This window comes from Cherax quadricarinatus, chromosome 23, assembly GCF_038502225.1.
Source record: "Cherax quadricarinatus isolate ZL_2023a chromosome 23, ASM3850222v1, whole genome shotgun sequence".
Taxonomy (NCBI): Eukaryota; Metazoa; Arthropoda; class Malacostraca; order Decapoda; family Parastacidae; genus Cherax; species Cherax quadricarinatus.
Window position 1 is genome coordinate 27,921,426 of NC_091314.1, and position 17,890 is coordinate 27,939,315.

Below are 17,890 nucleotides of genomic sequence, written 5' to 3' on the forward strand. Positions count from 1 at the left end.
CAACAATACTGCAGCTACCAACAATACTGCAGCTTCCAACAATACTGCAGCTGCCAACAATACTGCAGCTACCAACAATACTGCAGCTGCAATACTGCAGCTACCAACAATACTGCAGCTACCAACAATACTGCAGCTGCTGCATCTACCAACAATACTGCAGCTACCAACAATACTGCAGCTACCAACAATACTGCAGCTGCCAACAATACTGCAGCTACCAACAATACTGCAGCTACCAACAATACTGCAGCTACCAACAATACTGCAGCTACCAACAATACTGCAGCTGCCAACAATACTGCAGCTACCAACAATACTGCAGCTACCAATAATACTGCAGCTGCCAACAATACTGCAGCTACCAACAATACTGCAGCTACCAACAATACTGCAGCTACCAACAATACTGCAGCTTCCAACAATACTGCAGCTACCAACAATACTGCAGCTACCAACAATACTGCTGCTTCCAACAATACTGCTGCTTCCAACAATACTGCAGCTGCCAACAATACTGCAGCTACCAACAATACTGCAGCTACCAACAATACTGCAGCTACCAACAATACTGCAGCTTCCAACAATACTGCAGCTACCAATAATACTGCAGCTACCAACAATACTGCAGCTGCCAACAATACTGCAGCTACCAACAATACTGCAGCTACCAACAATACTGCAGCTACCAACAATACTGCAGCTGGCAACAATACTGCTGCTTCCAACTACCAACAATACAGCAGCTACCAACAATACTGCAGCTACCAACAATACTGCAGCTACCAATAATACTGCAGCTGCCAACAATACTGCAGCTACCAACAATACTGCAGCTACCAACAATACTGCAGCTACCAACAATACTGCAGCTACCAACAATACTGCAGCTACCAACAATACTGCAGCTGCCAACAATACTGCAGCTACCAACAATACTGCAGCTACCAACAATACTGCAGCTGCCAACAATACTGCATCTACCAACAATACTGCATCTACCAACAATACTGCAGCTACCAACAATACTGCAGCTACCAATAATACTGCATCTACCAACAATACTGCAGCTGCCAACAATACTGCAGCTACCAATAATACTGCAGCTACCAACAATACTGCAGCTACCAATAATACTGCAGCTGCCAACAATACTGCAGCTACCAACAATACTGCAGCTACCAACAATACTGCAGCTGCCAACAATACTGCAGCTACCAACAATACTGTAGCTACCAACAGTACTGCAGCTACCAACAATACTGCAGCTGCCAACAATACTGCAGCTACCAACAATACTGCAGCTGCCAACAATACTGCAGCTGCCAACAATACTGCAGCTGCCAACAATACTGCTGCTTCCAACAATACTGCAGCTACCAACAATACTGCTGCTTCCAACAATACTGCTGCTTCCAACAATACTGCTGCTTCCAACAATACTGCTGCTTCCAACAATACTGCAGCTACCAACAATACTGCTGCTTCCAACAATACTGCTGCTTCCAACAATACTGCTGCTTCCAACAATACTGCTGCTTCCAACAATACTGCAGCTACCAACAATACTCTACCAACAATACTGCATCTACCAACAATACTGCAGCTGCCAACAATACTGCATCTACCAACAATACTGCAGCTACCAACAATACTGCAGCTGCCAACAATACTGCAGCTACCAACAATACTGCAGCTACCAACAATACTGCAGCTGCCAACAATACTGCATCTACCAACAATACTGCAGCTACCAACAATACTGCAGCTGCCAACAATACTGCATCTACCAACAATACTGCAGCTACCAACAATACTGCAGCTGCCAACAATACTGCAGCTACCAACAATACTGCAGCTACCAACAATACTGCAGCTGCCAACAATACTGCATCTACCAACAATACTGCAGCTGCCAACAATACTGCATCTACCAACAATACTGCATCTACCAACAATACTGCAGCTGCCAACAATACTGCATCTACCAACAATACTGCAATACTGCTACCAACAATACTGCAGCTGCCAACAATACTGCAGCTACCAACAATACTGCAGCTGCCAATAAATACTGCAATACTGCATCTACCAACAATACTGCTACCAACAATACTGCTACCAACAATACTGCAGCTGCCAACAATACTAGCTGCCAACAATACTGCAGCTGCCAACAATACTGCAATACTGCTGCTTCCAACAATACTGCTGCTTCCAACAATACTGCAGCTACCAACAATACTGCTGCTTCCAACAATACTGCAGCTACCAACAATACTGCTGCTTCCAACAATACTGCTGCTTCCAACAATACTGCAGCTACCAACAATACTGCTGCTTCCAACAATACTGCTGCTTCCAACAATACTGCAGCTGCCAACAATACTGCAACTGCCAACAATACTGCAGCTGCCAACAATACTGCTGCTTCCAACAATACTGCTGCTTCCAACAATACTGCTGCTTCCAACAATACTGCAGCTGCCAACAATACTGCAACTGCCAACAATACTGCAGCTGCCAACAATACTGCAGCTGCCAACAATACTGCAGCTGCCAACAATACTGCAGCTGCCAACAATACTGCAACTGCCAACAATACTGCAGCTGCCAACAATACTGCTGCTTCCAACAATACTGCAGCTGCCAACAATACTGCAGCTGCCAACAATACTGCTGCTTCCAACAATACTGCAGCTACCAACAATACTGCAGCTTCCAACAATACTGCAGCTGCCAACAATACTGCAGCTGCCAACAATACTGCAGCTGCCAACAATACTGCAGCTGCAAACAATACTGCAGCTGCCAACAATGCTGCAGCTGCCAACAATACTGCAGCTACCAACAATGCTGCAGCTGCCAACAATACTGCAGCTACCAACAATACTGCAGCTGCCAACAATACTGCAGCTGCCAACAATACTGCAGCTACCAACAATACTGCAGCTACCAACAATACTGCAGCTGCCAACAATACTGCAGCTACCAACAATACTGCAGCTTCCAACAATACTGCAGCTGCCAACAATACTGCAGCTGCCAACAATACTGCAGCTGCCAACAATACTGCAGCTGCCAACAATACTGCAGCTGCCAACAATACTGCAGCTGCCAACAATACTGCAGCTACCAACAATACTGCAGCTGCCAACAATACTGCAGCTACCCGCAATACTGCAACTGCCAACAATACTGCAGCTGCCAACAATACTGCAGCTGCCAACAATACTGCAGCTGCCAACAATACTGCAGCTACCAACAATACTGCAGCTGCAGGGAGAATGATGCTGGGGTGAGGGGAGAATGAGACATGGGTGCAGGGAGAATAAAGTTGGGGTGAGGGGAGAATGAAGCTGGGGAGGGGAGAATGATGCTGGGGTGAGGGAAGAATGATCCTGGGGTGCGGGGAGAATAAGTCTGGGGTGAGAGGAGAATTATGCTGGAGGGGAGAATGATACTGAGGTGAGAGGAGAAGGAGGATGGGGTGAGGGGAGAGTGAGGCTGGGGTGTGAGAAGAATGAGACTGGGGTGACGGAAGAATGATGCATGATGGTGAGGTGAGAGGAGAATGATGCTGGGGTGAGAGGAGAAGTATGCTGGGTGAGAAGATAATGAGGATGGGTTGAGGGAAGAATGAGGATGGGGTAAAGGGAGAATGATGCTGAGGTGAGAGTAGAATGCTGGGATGAGAAGAGAATGATGCTGGGGTGAGAGGAGAATGAGGATGGGGCGAGAGAAGAATGAGGATGGGGTGAGGGGAGAGTGAGACTGGGTGAGGGGAGAGTGAGGCTGGGTGAGGGAAGAGTGAGACTGGGTGAGGGAAGAGTGAGACTGGGTGAGGGGAGAGTGAGGGTGGGTGAGGGAAGAGTGAGACGGGGCGAGGGGAGAGTGAGGCTGGGTACGGGGAGAGTGAGGCTTTGTGAGAGGAGAGTGAGATTGGGTGAGGGGAGAGTGAGGCTGGGTGAGGGGAGAGTGAGACTGGGTGAAGGGAGAAGTGAGGCTGGTGAGGGGAGAGTGAGACTGGGTGAGGGGAGAGTGAGACTGGGTGAGGGGAGAGTGAGGCTGGGTGAGGGGAGAGTGAGGCTGGGTGAGGGGAGAGTGAGACTGGGTGAGGGGAGAGTGAGGCTGGGTGAGGGGAGAGTGAGACTGGGTGAGGGATGTGTCTGGGTGTAGGGAGAGTGAGGCTGGGTGAGGGGAGAGTGAGACTGGGTGAGGGGAGAGTGAGGCTGGGTGAGGGAAGAGTGAGACTGGGGGAGGGAAGAGACTGGGTGAGGGGAGAGTGAGGCTGGGAGAGGGAAGAGTGAGACTGGGTGAGGGGAGAGTGAGGCTGGGTAAGGGGAGAGTGAGGCTAGGTGAGAGGAGAGTGAGGCTGGGTGAGAGGAGAGTGAGGCTGGGTGAGGGGAGAGTGAGACTGGGTGAGGGAAGAGTGAGACTGGGTGAGGGGAGAGTGAGGCTGGGTAAAGGGAGAGTGAGGCTGGGTGAGAGGAGAGTGAGGCTGGGTGAACGGAGAGTGAGGCTGGGTGAGGGGAGAGTGAGACTGGGTGAGGGAAGAGTAAGACTGGGTGAGGGGAGAGTGAGGCTGGGTAAAGGGAGAATGAGGCTGGGTGAGAGGAGAGTGAGACTGCGTGAGGGGAGAGTGAGGCTGGGTAAAGGGAGAGTGAGACTGGGTGAGAGGAGAGTGAGGCTGGGTGAGGGGAGAGTGAGGCTGGGTAAAGGGAGAGTGAGGCTGGGTGAGAGGAGAGTGAGGCTGGGTGAGGGGAGAGTGAGGCTGGGTGAGAGGAGAGTGAGGCTGGGTGAGGGGAGAGTGAGGCTGGGTAAAGGGAGAGTGAGACTGGGTGAGGGGAGAGTGAGGCTGGGTGAGGGGAGAATGAGGCTGGGTGAGGGGAGAGTGAGGCTGGGTGAGGGGAGAGTTAGGCTGGGTGAGAGGAGAGTGAGGCTGGGTGAGGGGAGAGTGAGGCTGGGTAAAGGGAGAGTGAGACTGGGTGAGGGGAGAGTGAGGCTGGGTGAGGGGAGAGTGAGGCTGGGTGAGGGGAGAGTGAGGCTGGGTAAAGGGAGAGTGAGACTGGGTGAGGGGAGAGTGAGGCTGGGTGAGGGGAGAGTGAGAGAGTGCTGGGTGAGTGAGACTGGGTGAAGAGTGAGGCTGGGTGAGGGGAGAGTGAGGCTGGGTTAACGGAGAGTGAGGCTGGGTGAGGGGAGAGTGAGGCTGGGTAAAGGGAGAGTGAGACTGGGTGAGGGTAGAATGAGGCTGGGTGAGGTGAGAGTGAGGGGAGAGTGAGGCTGGGTAAAGGGAGAGTGAGACTGGGTGAGGGGAGAGTGAGGCTGGGTGAGAGGAGAGTGAGGCTGGGTGAGGGGAGAGTGAGGCTGGGTAAAGGGAGAGTGAGACTGGGTGAGGGGAGAGTGAGGCTGGGTGAGGGGAGAGTGAGGCTGGGTGAGGGGAGAGTGAGGCTGGGTGAGGGGAGAGTGAGGCTGGGTGAGGGGAGAGTGAGGCTGGGTAAAGGGAGAGTGAGACTGGGTGAGGGGAGAGTGAGGCTGGGTGAGGGGAGAGTGAGGCTGGGTGAGGGGAGAGTGAGGCTGGGTGAGGGGAGAGTGAGGCTGGGTGAGGGGAGAGTGAGGCTGGGTGAGGGGAGAGTGAGGCTGGGTGAGAGTGAGGCTGGGTGAGGGGAGAGTGAGGCTGGGTTAGGGGAGAGTGAGCCTGGGTGAGGGGAGAGTGAGACTGGGTGAGTGGAGAGTGAGGCTGGGTGAGGGGAGAGTGAGGCTGGGTTACGGGAGAGTGAGTCTGGGTGAGGGGAGAGTGAGGCTGGGTGAGAGGAGAGTGAGGCTGGGTGAGGGGAGAGTGAGGCTGGGTGAGGGGAGAGTGAGGCTGGGTGAGGGGAGAGTGAGGCTGGGTGAGGGGAGAGTGAGGCTGGGTAAAGGGAGAGTGAGACTGGGTGAGGGGAGAGTGAGGCTGGGTGAGAGGAGAGTGAGGCTGGGTGAGGGGAGAGTGAATCTGGGTAAAGGGAGAGTGAGACTGGGTGAGGGGAGACTGTCAGGCAGGTGGTGCAAGAGGGAGAGCTTCTTGGGAACCAGAATTAAGAAAATGTTATTGACAATTTTAGACAAATCCTGCAGGCAGGCCATTAGCAGGTCTTGCTAATGTGTGTGTGTGTGTGTGTGTGTGTGTGTGTGTGTGTGTGTGTGTGTGTGTGTGTGTGTGTGTGTGTGTGTGTGTGTGTGTGTGTGTGTACTCACCTAGTTGTGGTTGCCGGGGTCGATTCACAGCTCATGGCCCCGCCTCTACACTGGCCGCTACTAGGTCACTCTTCCTACTCCATGAGCTTTATCATACCTCTTCTTGAAGCTATGTATGGATCCTGCCTCCACTACATCACTTCCCAGACTATTCCACTTCCTGACAACTCTGTGACTGAAGAAATACTTCCTAATATCCTTGTGATTCATCTGAGTCTTCAACTTCCAACTGTGACCCCTTGTTGCTGTGCCTCAACTCTGGAACATCCTGTCTCTGTCCAAGTTGTCGATTCCTCTCAGCATTTTATATGTCGTTATTATATCCCCCCCTATCGCTCCTGTCATCCAGTGTCGTCAGGTCGATTTCCCTTAACCTCTCCTCGTAGGACACGCCCCTTAGCTCCGGGACTAGTCCTGTTGCAAATCCTTGCACTGTCTCTAGTTTCCTACGTGTTTGGCTAAGTGTGGGTTCCAAACTGGTGCTGCATACTCCAATATAGGCGTAACGTACTCGGTGTACAGGGTCCTGAACGATTCTTCATTGAGATGTCGGAATGCTGGTTTTAGGTTTGCTAGTCGCCCGTATGCTGCAGCAGTTATTTGGTTGATGTGCGTCTCAGAAGATGTGCCCTGTGTTATAACTCACCCTGACATCCTTTTCCTTGAGTAAGGTTTGTAGTCTCTGGCCCCCTGGACTGTACTTCGTCTGCGGTCTTCTTTGCCCTTCCCCAATCTTCATGAAGGCAGAGGTCTGAGCATCGGTCAGACCTCTGCAACACAATTGTCCTCAAACGTTTCTTAAGTTATACCATGAATTAAGGAAAGATCCTGGACTTCACCTTACGAAACAGACAAAGCAAATGTGATAGTAATTACGGACAAGGTAGATTATAGTGAAAAAATGAACATGTTATTAGAGACAGGGATACTTACGTGCCCTTTAGCACTACTAAGTTATCTACGGCCAGTCAGACTTCCAGTCTCTGGTCGGGTTTTGTGATTCACCGTTATCTTTAAGACGAATATTATCAAGGTACCCCACATGACCCAATTCGGAGACAGCCAGAAGACAGCTATTATCCCCCAGGACTGGCAATCATCGGCAGCTTCACTCTATGATCATTCATTTTGACTAACTAGCATTCATTTAGAATATGTTCTCATAACAGATATACAATGGAGCGAGCACGAGAAGACGAAGGAGAGAGGGTAAAATATGAAGAAAATGAGAGACAACGAAGAGGACAAGGTAATAGGGGAGTAAAGTATACTGGAAGAAGCCGGAGGAGTAGGATTAGACAGAGAGGAGGAGCGTGGGAGGTATTGAATTAGGGGTAGGGATAAGGAGAAAGAATGAATAGCAAAATGAAGGGGTAAATTAGGTGTGTAGGCGAGGAATAAGTAGGAAAGGGAAGGAAGATAGTAGTTCTTAGTTATGGTTCGTTAATTAAGTCTGGTGATGACTCGTCAGCAAGACATGAATCGGCTGTTCTGGTACATTTCCAGTCACACGGGATTCACCGCCTCTTCAAACACCCACGTGAACCCTTCAAAGCCCCAAATCTTGTTTATCAAAAAATGCTCCACATTTATGCGCTAAAATGTAGAAGGTTCACCAAGCGGTAAGATGAAGACAGGTAAAATATTGGAGTCTTAAATGGAGCGTCAGCAGCCACTGGCATCAGAGGCGCCTTTGTCGATCTTTATTTGACTGAAATGCTTTTAAATGCAATTCTTACAGTCGAATGCGTTCCCGGGACATTTGCAGGAGCGAAGGAGTTTGTCATGCCCCTGGGGCCAAAGGACGAGTGTGGTAGGAGAGGAAATGTTCAGGATATGGAAACTGAGGAAGGATGACAGGGGGCAAAAGAAGAAGACAGCGGAGGTAGTTAAGGACGGTCGGAAATGGGCGATTGGATCCGCTTCTTTCTGCTCGGAGAGGATTGGGGAGGATTATGGGAAACTTTATTTTCTTCTCTGCAACTCAAATACAACGCTGTAGCTTTTTTTAAATAGTAACATTCTTTTTGTCATTATGAAGCCGAAACCGGAAGATACGACAAGTGAATTTCTTGAGTTGACTTTTGAGAAGGTAATGTGTTTAGATAAGCTTAAAAACAAACTCAAATACACTTATTACTGTGCTCAGCTGACAATGATGGCTAGGAAACCCTTGCCAGCAAGTCTCTGATCAAAAAAGACGTAATGCTACTGATGCCAATATTAAGACAATGTTATGAACACTCATGTCATTCACCACACCTATCAGTCTGTCACTCCACCAATGCTGGAAAAACTGCCGTCACGAACCTAACACTACACCTGTCCCTACACCAGTACTGAAAGTGCTGTCTCATACTCAACACTCCACTCCTGTCATTTCTCCAATTTGAACAAGTGCTGTCCCACAAGCCAACACGCTACACCTGTCCTAAAACCAGTGATGGAACAAGACACTGATGATCATAATAGTGGTTAAATAAACCTTCAGTTGTGCTAGCATAATATCTGGGTATACTAACATTAGGTTTCCTTGCATCTTCAGCTCCTGCCGCACCACCAGCGACTGTCTCCTGTACCTGAAGCTTGTCTCAGTCGTGTAGTCATAGTCATTCTTCCTTTGTTGACTCCATAACATGTTGCCTGGTGTTGGGCGGGCGGGCGTGTGTGGGCGGAGAGCGCGTGGGCCTATCTGACTTAGTATCCTTGCAGGAGGTACGGGCGTGAACCAGATGGGCGGAGTGTACGTCAACGGGCGCCCGCTGCCAGACCACATCCGCCACAAGATTGTCGAAATGGCCCACTCAGGCGTGCGCTCCTGCGACATCTCCCGCATACTTCAAGTGTCCAATGGCTGTGTATCCAAGATCCTTGCTAGGTGAGTGTACGCGGGCCGCTGTCCTCCTAACCCCGAGCTCTCTGGTGTCCCTTGCAGGCCACAGCGGGATAAACCAGCTGGGGGGCGTCTATGTGAACGGCCGCCCCCTGCCGGACTCCACGCGTCAGAAGATCGTAGAGCTGGCCCACTCTGGCGCCAGGCCATGCGACATCTCCCGCATTCTTCAGGTGTCCAATGGCTGCGTCTCCAAGATCCTGGCCAGGTACGCCCGCTAGGGGTCCTGCGAAGGCTTCTGATATGTCACCTAGGAGGATCTTGCCTACTGTTAAGCCATACTAAGAAACGTCTGCTGCTCACATACTAACTTACATGTTTACCAGTTTCATTTTCCAAAATTAAATCTCTAAAGAGTTAATGCATGGCACTATTCAGTAAATAGTTATATCAGAGCCTTTTAGCGCTAGAGGACACCTACAGCATCCGAAGGTGGCTTTCTAACAGGTTCCTCTCTCTCCCTGGCAGGTACTACGAGACAGGCTCCATCAAGCCCCGAGCCATTGGAGGTTCAAAGCCCAGAGTAGCTACACCTCACGTGGTCAACAAAATCGCCGACTACAAGCGGGAGTGCCCGTCTATCTTCGCTTGGGAGATCCGTGACCGACTACTCTCAGAATGCGTGTGCACCAACGATAACATTCCTAGTGTAAGTACCTCTCTTACCTTGATTTTACTAGCAATAAAGCGCTAACCCCATATGGGAAACATTCAGTGCAAGGATAGGTGCAGTCTCTAGCCTACGCCCACTAATCGCAAGACACGTTACTAATCATTCAAAGTAGCGCACTTCTTGGAGAGTCTCACCTGTCACAAGTGTTGCGTGAGTTACAGTGAGAGAACCAGCAAGTGTTACTCACAACAACTATCACAAGTGTTGTGTGAGTTACAGTGAGCCAGACAACAAGTGTTACTCACAACAACTGTCACAAGTGTTGTGTGAGTTACAGTGAGCCAGCCAGCAAGTGTTACTCACAACAACTGTCACAAGTGTTGTGAGAGTTACAGTGAGCCAGACAACAAGTGTTACTCACAACAACTGTCACAAGTGTTGTGTGAGTTACAGTGAGCCAGCCAGCAAGTGTTACTCACAACAACTGTCACAAGTGTTGTGTGAGTTACAGTGAGCCAGCCAGCAAGTGTTACTCACAACAACTGTCACAAGTGTTGTGTGAGTTACAGTGAGCCAGCCAGCAAGTGTTACTCACAACAACTGTCACAAGTGTTGTGTGAGTTACAGTGAGCCAGCCAGCAAGTGTTACTCACAACAACTGTCACAAGTGTTGTGTGAGTTACAGTGAGCCAGCCAGCAAGTGCTACTCACAACAACTGTCACAAGTGTGAGGGAAAAGTTCAACAGATCGGAGTAGCGAGCGAGTATATGGTGACGATAGTTTGATTGCCAGTCTGCTTGTTAAGGTAGGGTCAGTGTCTAGCTCCCGCTCTCCCCCCCCCCTTTTTTCCATCCGTAAAGGTGACGTGTGGAGCTCCAACCAAATGGATAATCACTTGACTCACAGCTCCCAGCACAACTCTTGGAATGTCAGCTTGGGTCATCTGGCATCCACAGACACAGTGCTGAAGGAGACGAACTTCACATAAGTTCTGAGACGTCACCTTTTTATCTACATACCTGAGTGTAGCCAACCCCAGGCAACTACCCATCATCTTTGCAGTGGTGAAGGACCTGCGTTCCTGTCATCTTGACGGATTATTCAAGGTTAGAGACTCTGTGACGAACTAGTCGTTGGGCTGTCACTCAACAGCTGTGACTCCCCCCCCCCATCATCAGCAATGGCTACAATTTCCACAAGGCGCGGTGTCAACATCAACCAGACACCCCAATCTAACTGTACATATTAGCATTGAATTCAAACATTATTTTTATATTTCATTTTTCATTTCTCTTTCACGTAGGATAAAATATCATATTTAAATGTTTTATATTTTCAATTATAACAATAAAGTGTTTATATTTGTGTTATTATTCTTTTTCTATTCATTAATTTTCCTAAGGAGGAGCCAGCCTTGGTAATACCTACTTAAGATCTTACAGGGTTGAGTAAATCTTCACATAAGTGTTGTGTAAGTTACAGTGAGCCAGCCAGCAAGTGTTACTCACAACAACTGTCACAAGTGTTGTGTGAGTTACAGTGAGCCAGCCAGCAAGTGTTACTCACAACAACTGTCACAAGTGTTGTGAGAGTTACAGTGAGCCAGCCAGCAAGTGTTACTCACAACAACTGTCACAAGTGTTGTGTGAGTTACAGTGAGCCAGCCAGCAAGTGTTACTCACAACAACTGTCACAAGTGTTGTGTGAGTTACAGTGAGCCAGCCAGCAAGTGTTACTCACAACAACTGTCACAAGTGTTGTGTGAGTTACAGTGAGCCAGCCAGCAAGTGTTACTCACAACAACTGTCACAAGTGTTGTGAGAGTTACAGTGAGCCAGCCAGCAAGTGTTACTCACAACAACTGTCACAAGTGTTGTGTGAGTTACAGTGAGCCAGCCAGCAAGTGTTACTCACAACAACTGTCACAAGTGTTGTGTGAGTTACAGTGAGCCAGCCAGCAAGTGTTACTCACAACAACTGTCACAAGTGTTGTGAGAGTTACAGTGAGCCAGCCAGCAAGTGTTACTCACAACAACTATCACAAGTGTTGTGAGAGTTACAGTGAGCCAGCCAGCAAGTGTTACTCACAACAACTATCACAAGTGTTGTGAGAGTTACAGTGAGCCAGCCAGCAAGTGTTACTCACAACAACTATCACAAGTGTTGTGAGAGTTACAGTGAGCCAGCCAGCAAGTGCTACTCACAACAACTATCACAAGTGTTGTGTGAGTTACAGTGAGCCAGCCAGCAAGTGCTACTCACAACAACTATCACAAGTGTTGTGAGAGTTACAGTGAGCCAGCCAGCAAGTGTTACTCACAACAACTGTCACAAGTGTTGTGAGAGTTACAGTGAGCCAGCCAGCAAGTGTTACTCACAACAACTGTCACAAGTGTTGTGAGAGTTACAGTGAGCCAGCCAGCAAGTGCTACTCACAACAATGTATCGTCGGAGCTTCTCACACAAGATTCTACTCATATTTTGTTGCTTCAATAAACCAACATTTAGAAAGATAAATAAATAAACAAACGCTGCTTGATAACTCTGAGTGCTTCTTAAAACTGAGATCAGATATTCCACAGAGTTACTGGACTATTACCCCAACACAGGTGTTTAACACCTCACTGAGAACATCAAATATGTCTCTCCCGATACTGGCTAGTTGGGGTACACTACTAGTAGTAGTAGTATTACACTCATGGGGGAAGCGCTAAACCAATAAGGATCATACAGCGCCTGGGGAATGGGAGTTAATGGGGTCTGTACCTAAAAAGGGGAGGGTAGCCTCAAATTCCTAGAATCTAGAGCATCAAAGCTTCCCCCCCCCTTTTGAAGTGTTTCTACCTGTCACAAAATGCTTAACATAACTATTAAGACAACCACAGAAATATATTTGTCGTGCCGAATAGGTAAAATGGGTCAATTAGCAAGAACTCATTTAAAATTAAGTCATTTGTAAAATTTTCTCTTATACGTTTAAAGATATATTTTTTTCTTTTATGTTAATGTAAAATTATTAATTTTGTACCAAAAGTACCTTAGAAAACTTACCTAATCTTATTTTAACAAGCGCAATTTAATTTAGCATAATCGAACTAAATATATTTTAGATAAGTTTACCATAATTTAATAATACACAAACATAATGAAATATATTTTTTTTTTCGTTAGGTTCAGAATGATTTTTGCGAAATTATGGCATACAAATTTTCGCTTGCCTTATTCGGCAACAAGAGCGTTGCTATTTAAGCCAAAATCGCAAGTTTTACCTATTCGGCAAGACATATATATATACATTATATATATATATATATATATATATATATATATATATATATATATATATATATATATATATATATATTTATATATATATATATATATATATATATATATATATATATATATATATATATATATTCCAGGAAACCCGACGTCAGGAATTGTATTTTCTCTTTCCCAACATCCTACTCAGCTCTCCCAGCACCCTAATCAGCTCTTTTCCCCAACACCTTATTCAGCTCCCTTTCCCAGCACCCTACTCAGCTCTTTCCCAACGACCTACCGAGCTCTTTCCCAACACCCTAATCAGCTCTTTCTCAACACCCTACTTAGCTCTCTCTCTTTCCCAGCACCGTACTCAGCTCTCTTTCCCAACACCCTACTCAGCTCTTTCCCAACACCCTACTCAGGTCTCCCAGCACCCTACTCAGCTCTCTCTCTTTCCTAGCACCCTACTCAGGAGAACCTGCCACTCCTGATCTGTCTTCTACTCCTGAGTCACTGGTAAGCACGACAAACCTATGTATTGCTTGTGCTAGCTTCGAGTGTTATCGACATTAAGGCTGAGAGTCACCTGCCTACTGACATCAAGAATGAGTTATTCCATAAAACAGTGGTTCACCTCTCAGTGTATACACAATAACAGGAATACACCTTGCTGTGTAAATACCTGGTGGGTGTACTGAGAAAGGTGGGAGGTCTTCGTGCAGCTGGACGTGTGCTCAACCTGTGTGAACAATAACAAGTAGCTGTATCCTTGATGTATACACTGTCACGTTGATGTATACACTGTCACGTTGATGTATACACTGTCACGTTGATGTATACACTGTCACGTTGATGTATACACTGTCACGTTGATGTATACACTGTCACGTTGATGTATACACTGTCACGTTGATGTATACACTGTCACGTTGATGTATACACTGTCACGTTGATGTATACACTGTCACGTTGATGTACACACTGTCAGGTTGATGTACACACTGTCTCGTTGATGTACACACTGTCTCGTTAAGGTACACATTGTCTCGTTGATGTATACACTGTCTCGTTGATGTACACACTGTCTCGTTAAGGTACACATTGTCTCGTTGATGTATACACTATCTCGTTGATGTACACACTGTCTCGTTGATGTACACACTGTCTCGTTAAGGTACACATTGTCTCGTTGATGTATACACTGTCTCGTTGATGTACACACTGTCTGGCTGATGTGCACATTGTCTCGTTGATGTACACACTGTCTCGTTAAGGTACACATTGTCTCGTTGATGTATACACTGTCTCGTTGATGTACACACTGTCTCGTTAAGGTACACATTGTCTCGTTGATGTATACACTGTCTCGTTGATGTACACACTGTCTCGTTGATGTACACAGTCTCGTTAAGGTACACATTGTCTCGTTGATGTATACACTGTCTCGTTGATGTACACACTGTCTCGTTGATGTACACAGTCTCGTTAAGGTACACATTGTCTCGTTGATGTATACACTGTCTCGTTGATGTACACACTGTCTCGTTGATGTACACACTGTCTCGTTAAGGTACACATTGTCTCGTTGATGTATACACTGTCTCGTTGATGTACACACTGTCTCGTTGATGTACACAGTCTCGTTAAGGTACACATTGTCTCGTTGATGTATACACTGTCTCGTTGATGTACACACTGTCTCGTTGATGTACACAGTCTCGTTAAGGTACACATTGTCTCGTTGATGTATACACTGTCTCGTTGATGTACACACTGTCTCGTTGATGTACACAGTCTCGTTAAGGTACACATTGTCTCGTTGATGTACACAGTCTCGTTAAGGTACACATTGTCTCGTTGATGTACACACTGTCTCGTTGATGTACACAGTCTCGTTAAGGTACACATTATCTCGTTGATGTACACACTGTCTCGTTGATATACACACTGGTTCATGTGCGCATTGTCGCGTTGATGTACACATTGTCTGGTTGATGTGCCCATTGTCTCGTTGATGTACACACTGTCTGGTTGGGGTGCACACTGTCTGGTTGATGTGTACATTGTCTGGTTGGGGTACACACTGTCTGGTTGATGTGTACATTGTCTGGTTGGGGTACACACTGTCTGGTTGATGTGTACATTGTCTGGTTGGGGTACACACTGTCTGGTTGGGGTGCACACTGTCTGGTTGATGTGTACATTGTCTGGTTGGGGTACACACTGTCTGGTTGATGTGTACATTGTCTGGTTGATGTATACACTGTCTGGTTGATGTGCACATTGTCTCGTTGATGTACACACTGTCTCGTTGATGTACACACTGTCTCGTTGATGTACACACTGCCTGGTTGATGTACACACTGTCTGGTTGATGTACACACTGTCTCGTTGATGTACACACTGTCTCGTTGATGTACACACTGTCTGGTTGATGTATACACTGTCTCGTTGATGTACACACTGTCTGGTTGATGTACACACTGTCTGGTTGATGTACACACTGTCTCGTTGATGTACACACTGTCTCGTTGATGTACACACTGCCTCTCATATGCACTTTCAGTTAAATTCCATTAAAAAAGATTCAGTGAAGCTCACCAGAAGAACTAGTATTCACGTGTATGTACTCGCCTATTTATGATTGATGAGGTCGAGGCTCAGCTCCTAGCCTTGTACTCACCTATATATATTTGTAGGGGGTCTAGTTACAGCTTCTGGCCCAAAATGTGTGTGTGTGCGCACGCACATGTATGCACACTCAAATGCATACAGGCGCGTGTGCGCTGGCATCACTCCTGTCATGACGGCCCGTCATCAACCAATCACTACTCTCCATGGGGGAAGACACAACACGTGTTGCCCACTTCTCACCAACAACATACCTTCTCAAGCAACCATCATTATCTTCACTTGCAGTGACCCACTACATGAGCACACACACACATTCAACATTCACTACACATCCTCCACTATCAATGAGCCGCAATAAGGCAACACGTGAGTGAAAATAGGGAAACAGCTGAGTGTAGAGATGTTGGCACCTCAAGCACACAGCTGTTGTCAGCAGCAGTGAGGCCAGGAATGGAAACTGTATCAGGTTTTTAGCCACTGTTCCGAGAGAAATCCATCACGTACTGTCAATGGGCGGAGGATTGCTTCTTAATAGGGAGTTATTAGCGCATCCAACGAAGCAGCGGCCCCCAGTTATTAATGTGTATGTTTGTGTGTAGGTGTTGAGTTACACTGGCTGGCTTACCTTACACTCTCGCACTCAGCTTACGTCGACGCGTGCGCCAACACGCAATTATCACCTTAATGCATACACACATTGTGCAGTAACCACTTGTGGTACCAAGAAGTGAATATTTTACGGGGATTTACTTAACAGGTGAGTGTGTGTATGTGTGTATGATGGGGATGTAGGTGACTTTAAGGTGGAGTAGGTGATGGTGGTGAGAGATAGAGGTGGAGGTAAAAGATGGTGGCGGTGATATAGTGGTAAGAGTGAGAGATGTGGAGGTAGTGTGAGAGGTAGTATTGTTGGAGGCGAGAGGTAGTGCTGGTGGAGAGAGGTAGTGATGGAGGTACTGCAGGTGGAGGTGAGAGGTAGTGCTGCTGGAGGTGAGATGTAGTGCTGGAGGAGGTGAGAGGTAGTGCTGGAGGAGGTGAGAGGTAGTGCTGGAGGAGGTGAGAGGTAGTGCTGGAGGAGGTGAGAGGTAGTGCTGGAGGAGGTGAGAGGTAGTGCTGGAGGAGGTGAGAGGTAGTGCTGGAGGAGGTGAGAGGTAGTGCTGGAGGAGGTGAGAGGTAGTGCTGGAGGTGAGAGGTAGTGCTGGAGGAGGTGAGAGGTAGTGCTGGAGGAGGTGAGAGGTAGTACTGGAGGAGGTGAGAGTTAGTGCTGCTGGAGGTGAGAGGTAGTGCTGGTGGAGGTGAGAGGTAGTGCTGGAGGTGAGAGGTAGTGCTGGAGGAGGTGAGAGGTAGTGCTGGAGGAGGTGAGAGGTAGTGCTGGAGGAGGTGAGAGGTAGTGCTGGAGGAGGTGAGAGGTAGTGCTGGAGGAGGTGAGAGGTAGTGCTGGAGGAGGTGAGAGGTAGTGCTGGAGGAGGTGAGAGGTAGTGCTGGAGGTGAGAGGTAGTGCTGGAGGAGGTGAGAGGTAGTGCTGGAGGAGGTGAGAGGTAGTACTGGAGGAGGTGAGAGTTAGTGCTGCTGGAGGTGAGAGGTAGTGCTGGTGGAGGTGAGAGGTAGTGCTGGAGGTGAGAGGTAGTGCTGGAGGTGAGAGGTAGTGCTGGAGGAGGTGAGAGGTAGTGCTGGAGGAGGTGAGAGGTAGTACTCCTGGAGGTGAGAGGTAGTGCTGCTGGAGGTGAGAGGTAGTGCTGCTGGAGGTGAGAGGTAGTGCTGCTGGAGGTGAGAGGTAGTGCTGCTGGAGGTGAGAGGTAGTGCTGCTGGAGGTGAGAGGTAGTGCTGCTGGAGGTGAGAGGTAGTGCTGCTGGAGGTGAGAGGTAGTGCTGCTGGAGGTGAGAGGTAGTACTTCTGGAGGTGAGAGGTAGTGCTGCTGGAGGTGAGAGGTAGTACTTCTGGAGGTGAGAGGTAGTACTTCTGGAGGTGAGAGGTAGTGCTGGAGGAGGTGAGAGGTAGTGCTGGAGGAGGTGAGAGGTAGTGCTGGAGGTGAGAGGTAGTGCTGGAGGATGTGAGAGGTAGTGCTGGAGGAGGTGAGAGGTAGTGCTGGAGGAGGTGAGAGGTAGTACTGGAGGAGGTGAGAGGTAGTGCTGCTGGAGGTGAGAGGCAGTGCTGCTGGAGGTGAGAGGTAGTGCTGGAGGAGGTGAGAGGTAGTGCTGGAGGAGGTGAGAGGTAGTGCTGGAGGAGGTGAGAGGTAGTGCTGGAG

General features: G+C 48.1%; 1 protein-coding gene across 2 annotated transcripts in view; it reads left to right on the forward strand.

The window, feature by feature from the left end:
• The window catches only part of toy (twin of eyeless), a 562,297-nt gene that overhangs the window by 264,704 nt on the left and 279,703 nt on the right, over positions 1 to 17,890 (forward strand). For both annotated transcript variants that reach the window (XM_070088032.1, XM_053772308.2), the window contains exons 3-4: positions 8,947 to 9,112; positions 9,596 to 9,776. In XM_070088032.1, the coding sequence (XP_069944133.1) occupies positions 8,947 to 9,112; positions 9,596 to 9,776 (347 nt within the window). The remainder of the gene's footprint in view (positions 1 to 8,946; positions 9,113 to 9,595; positions 9,777 to 17,890) is intronic.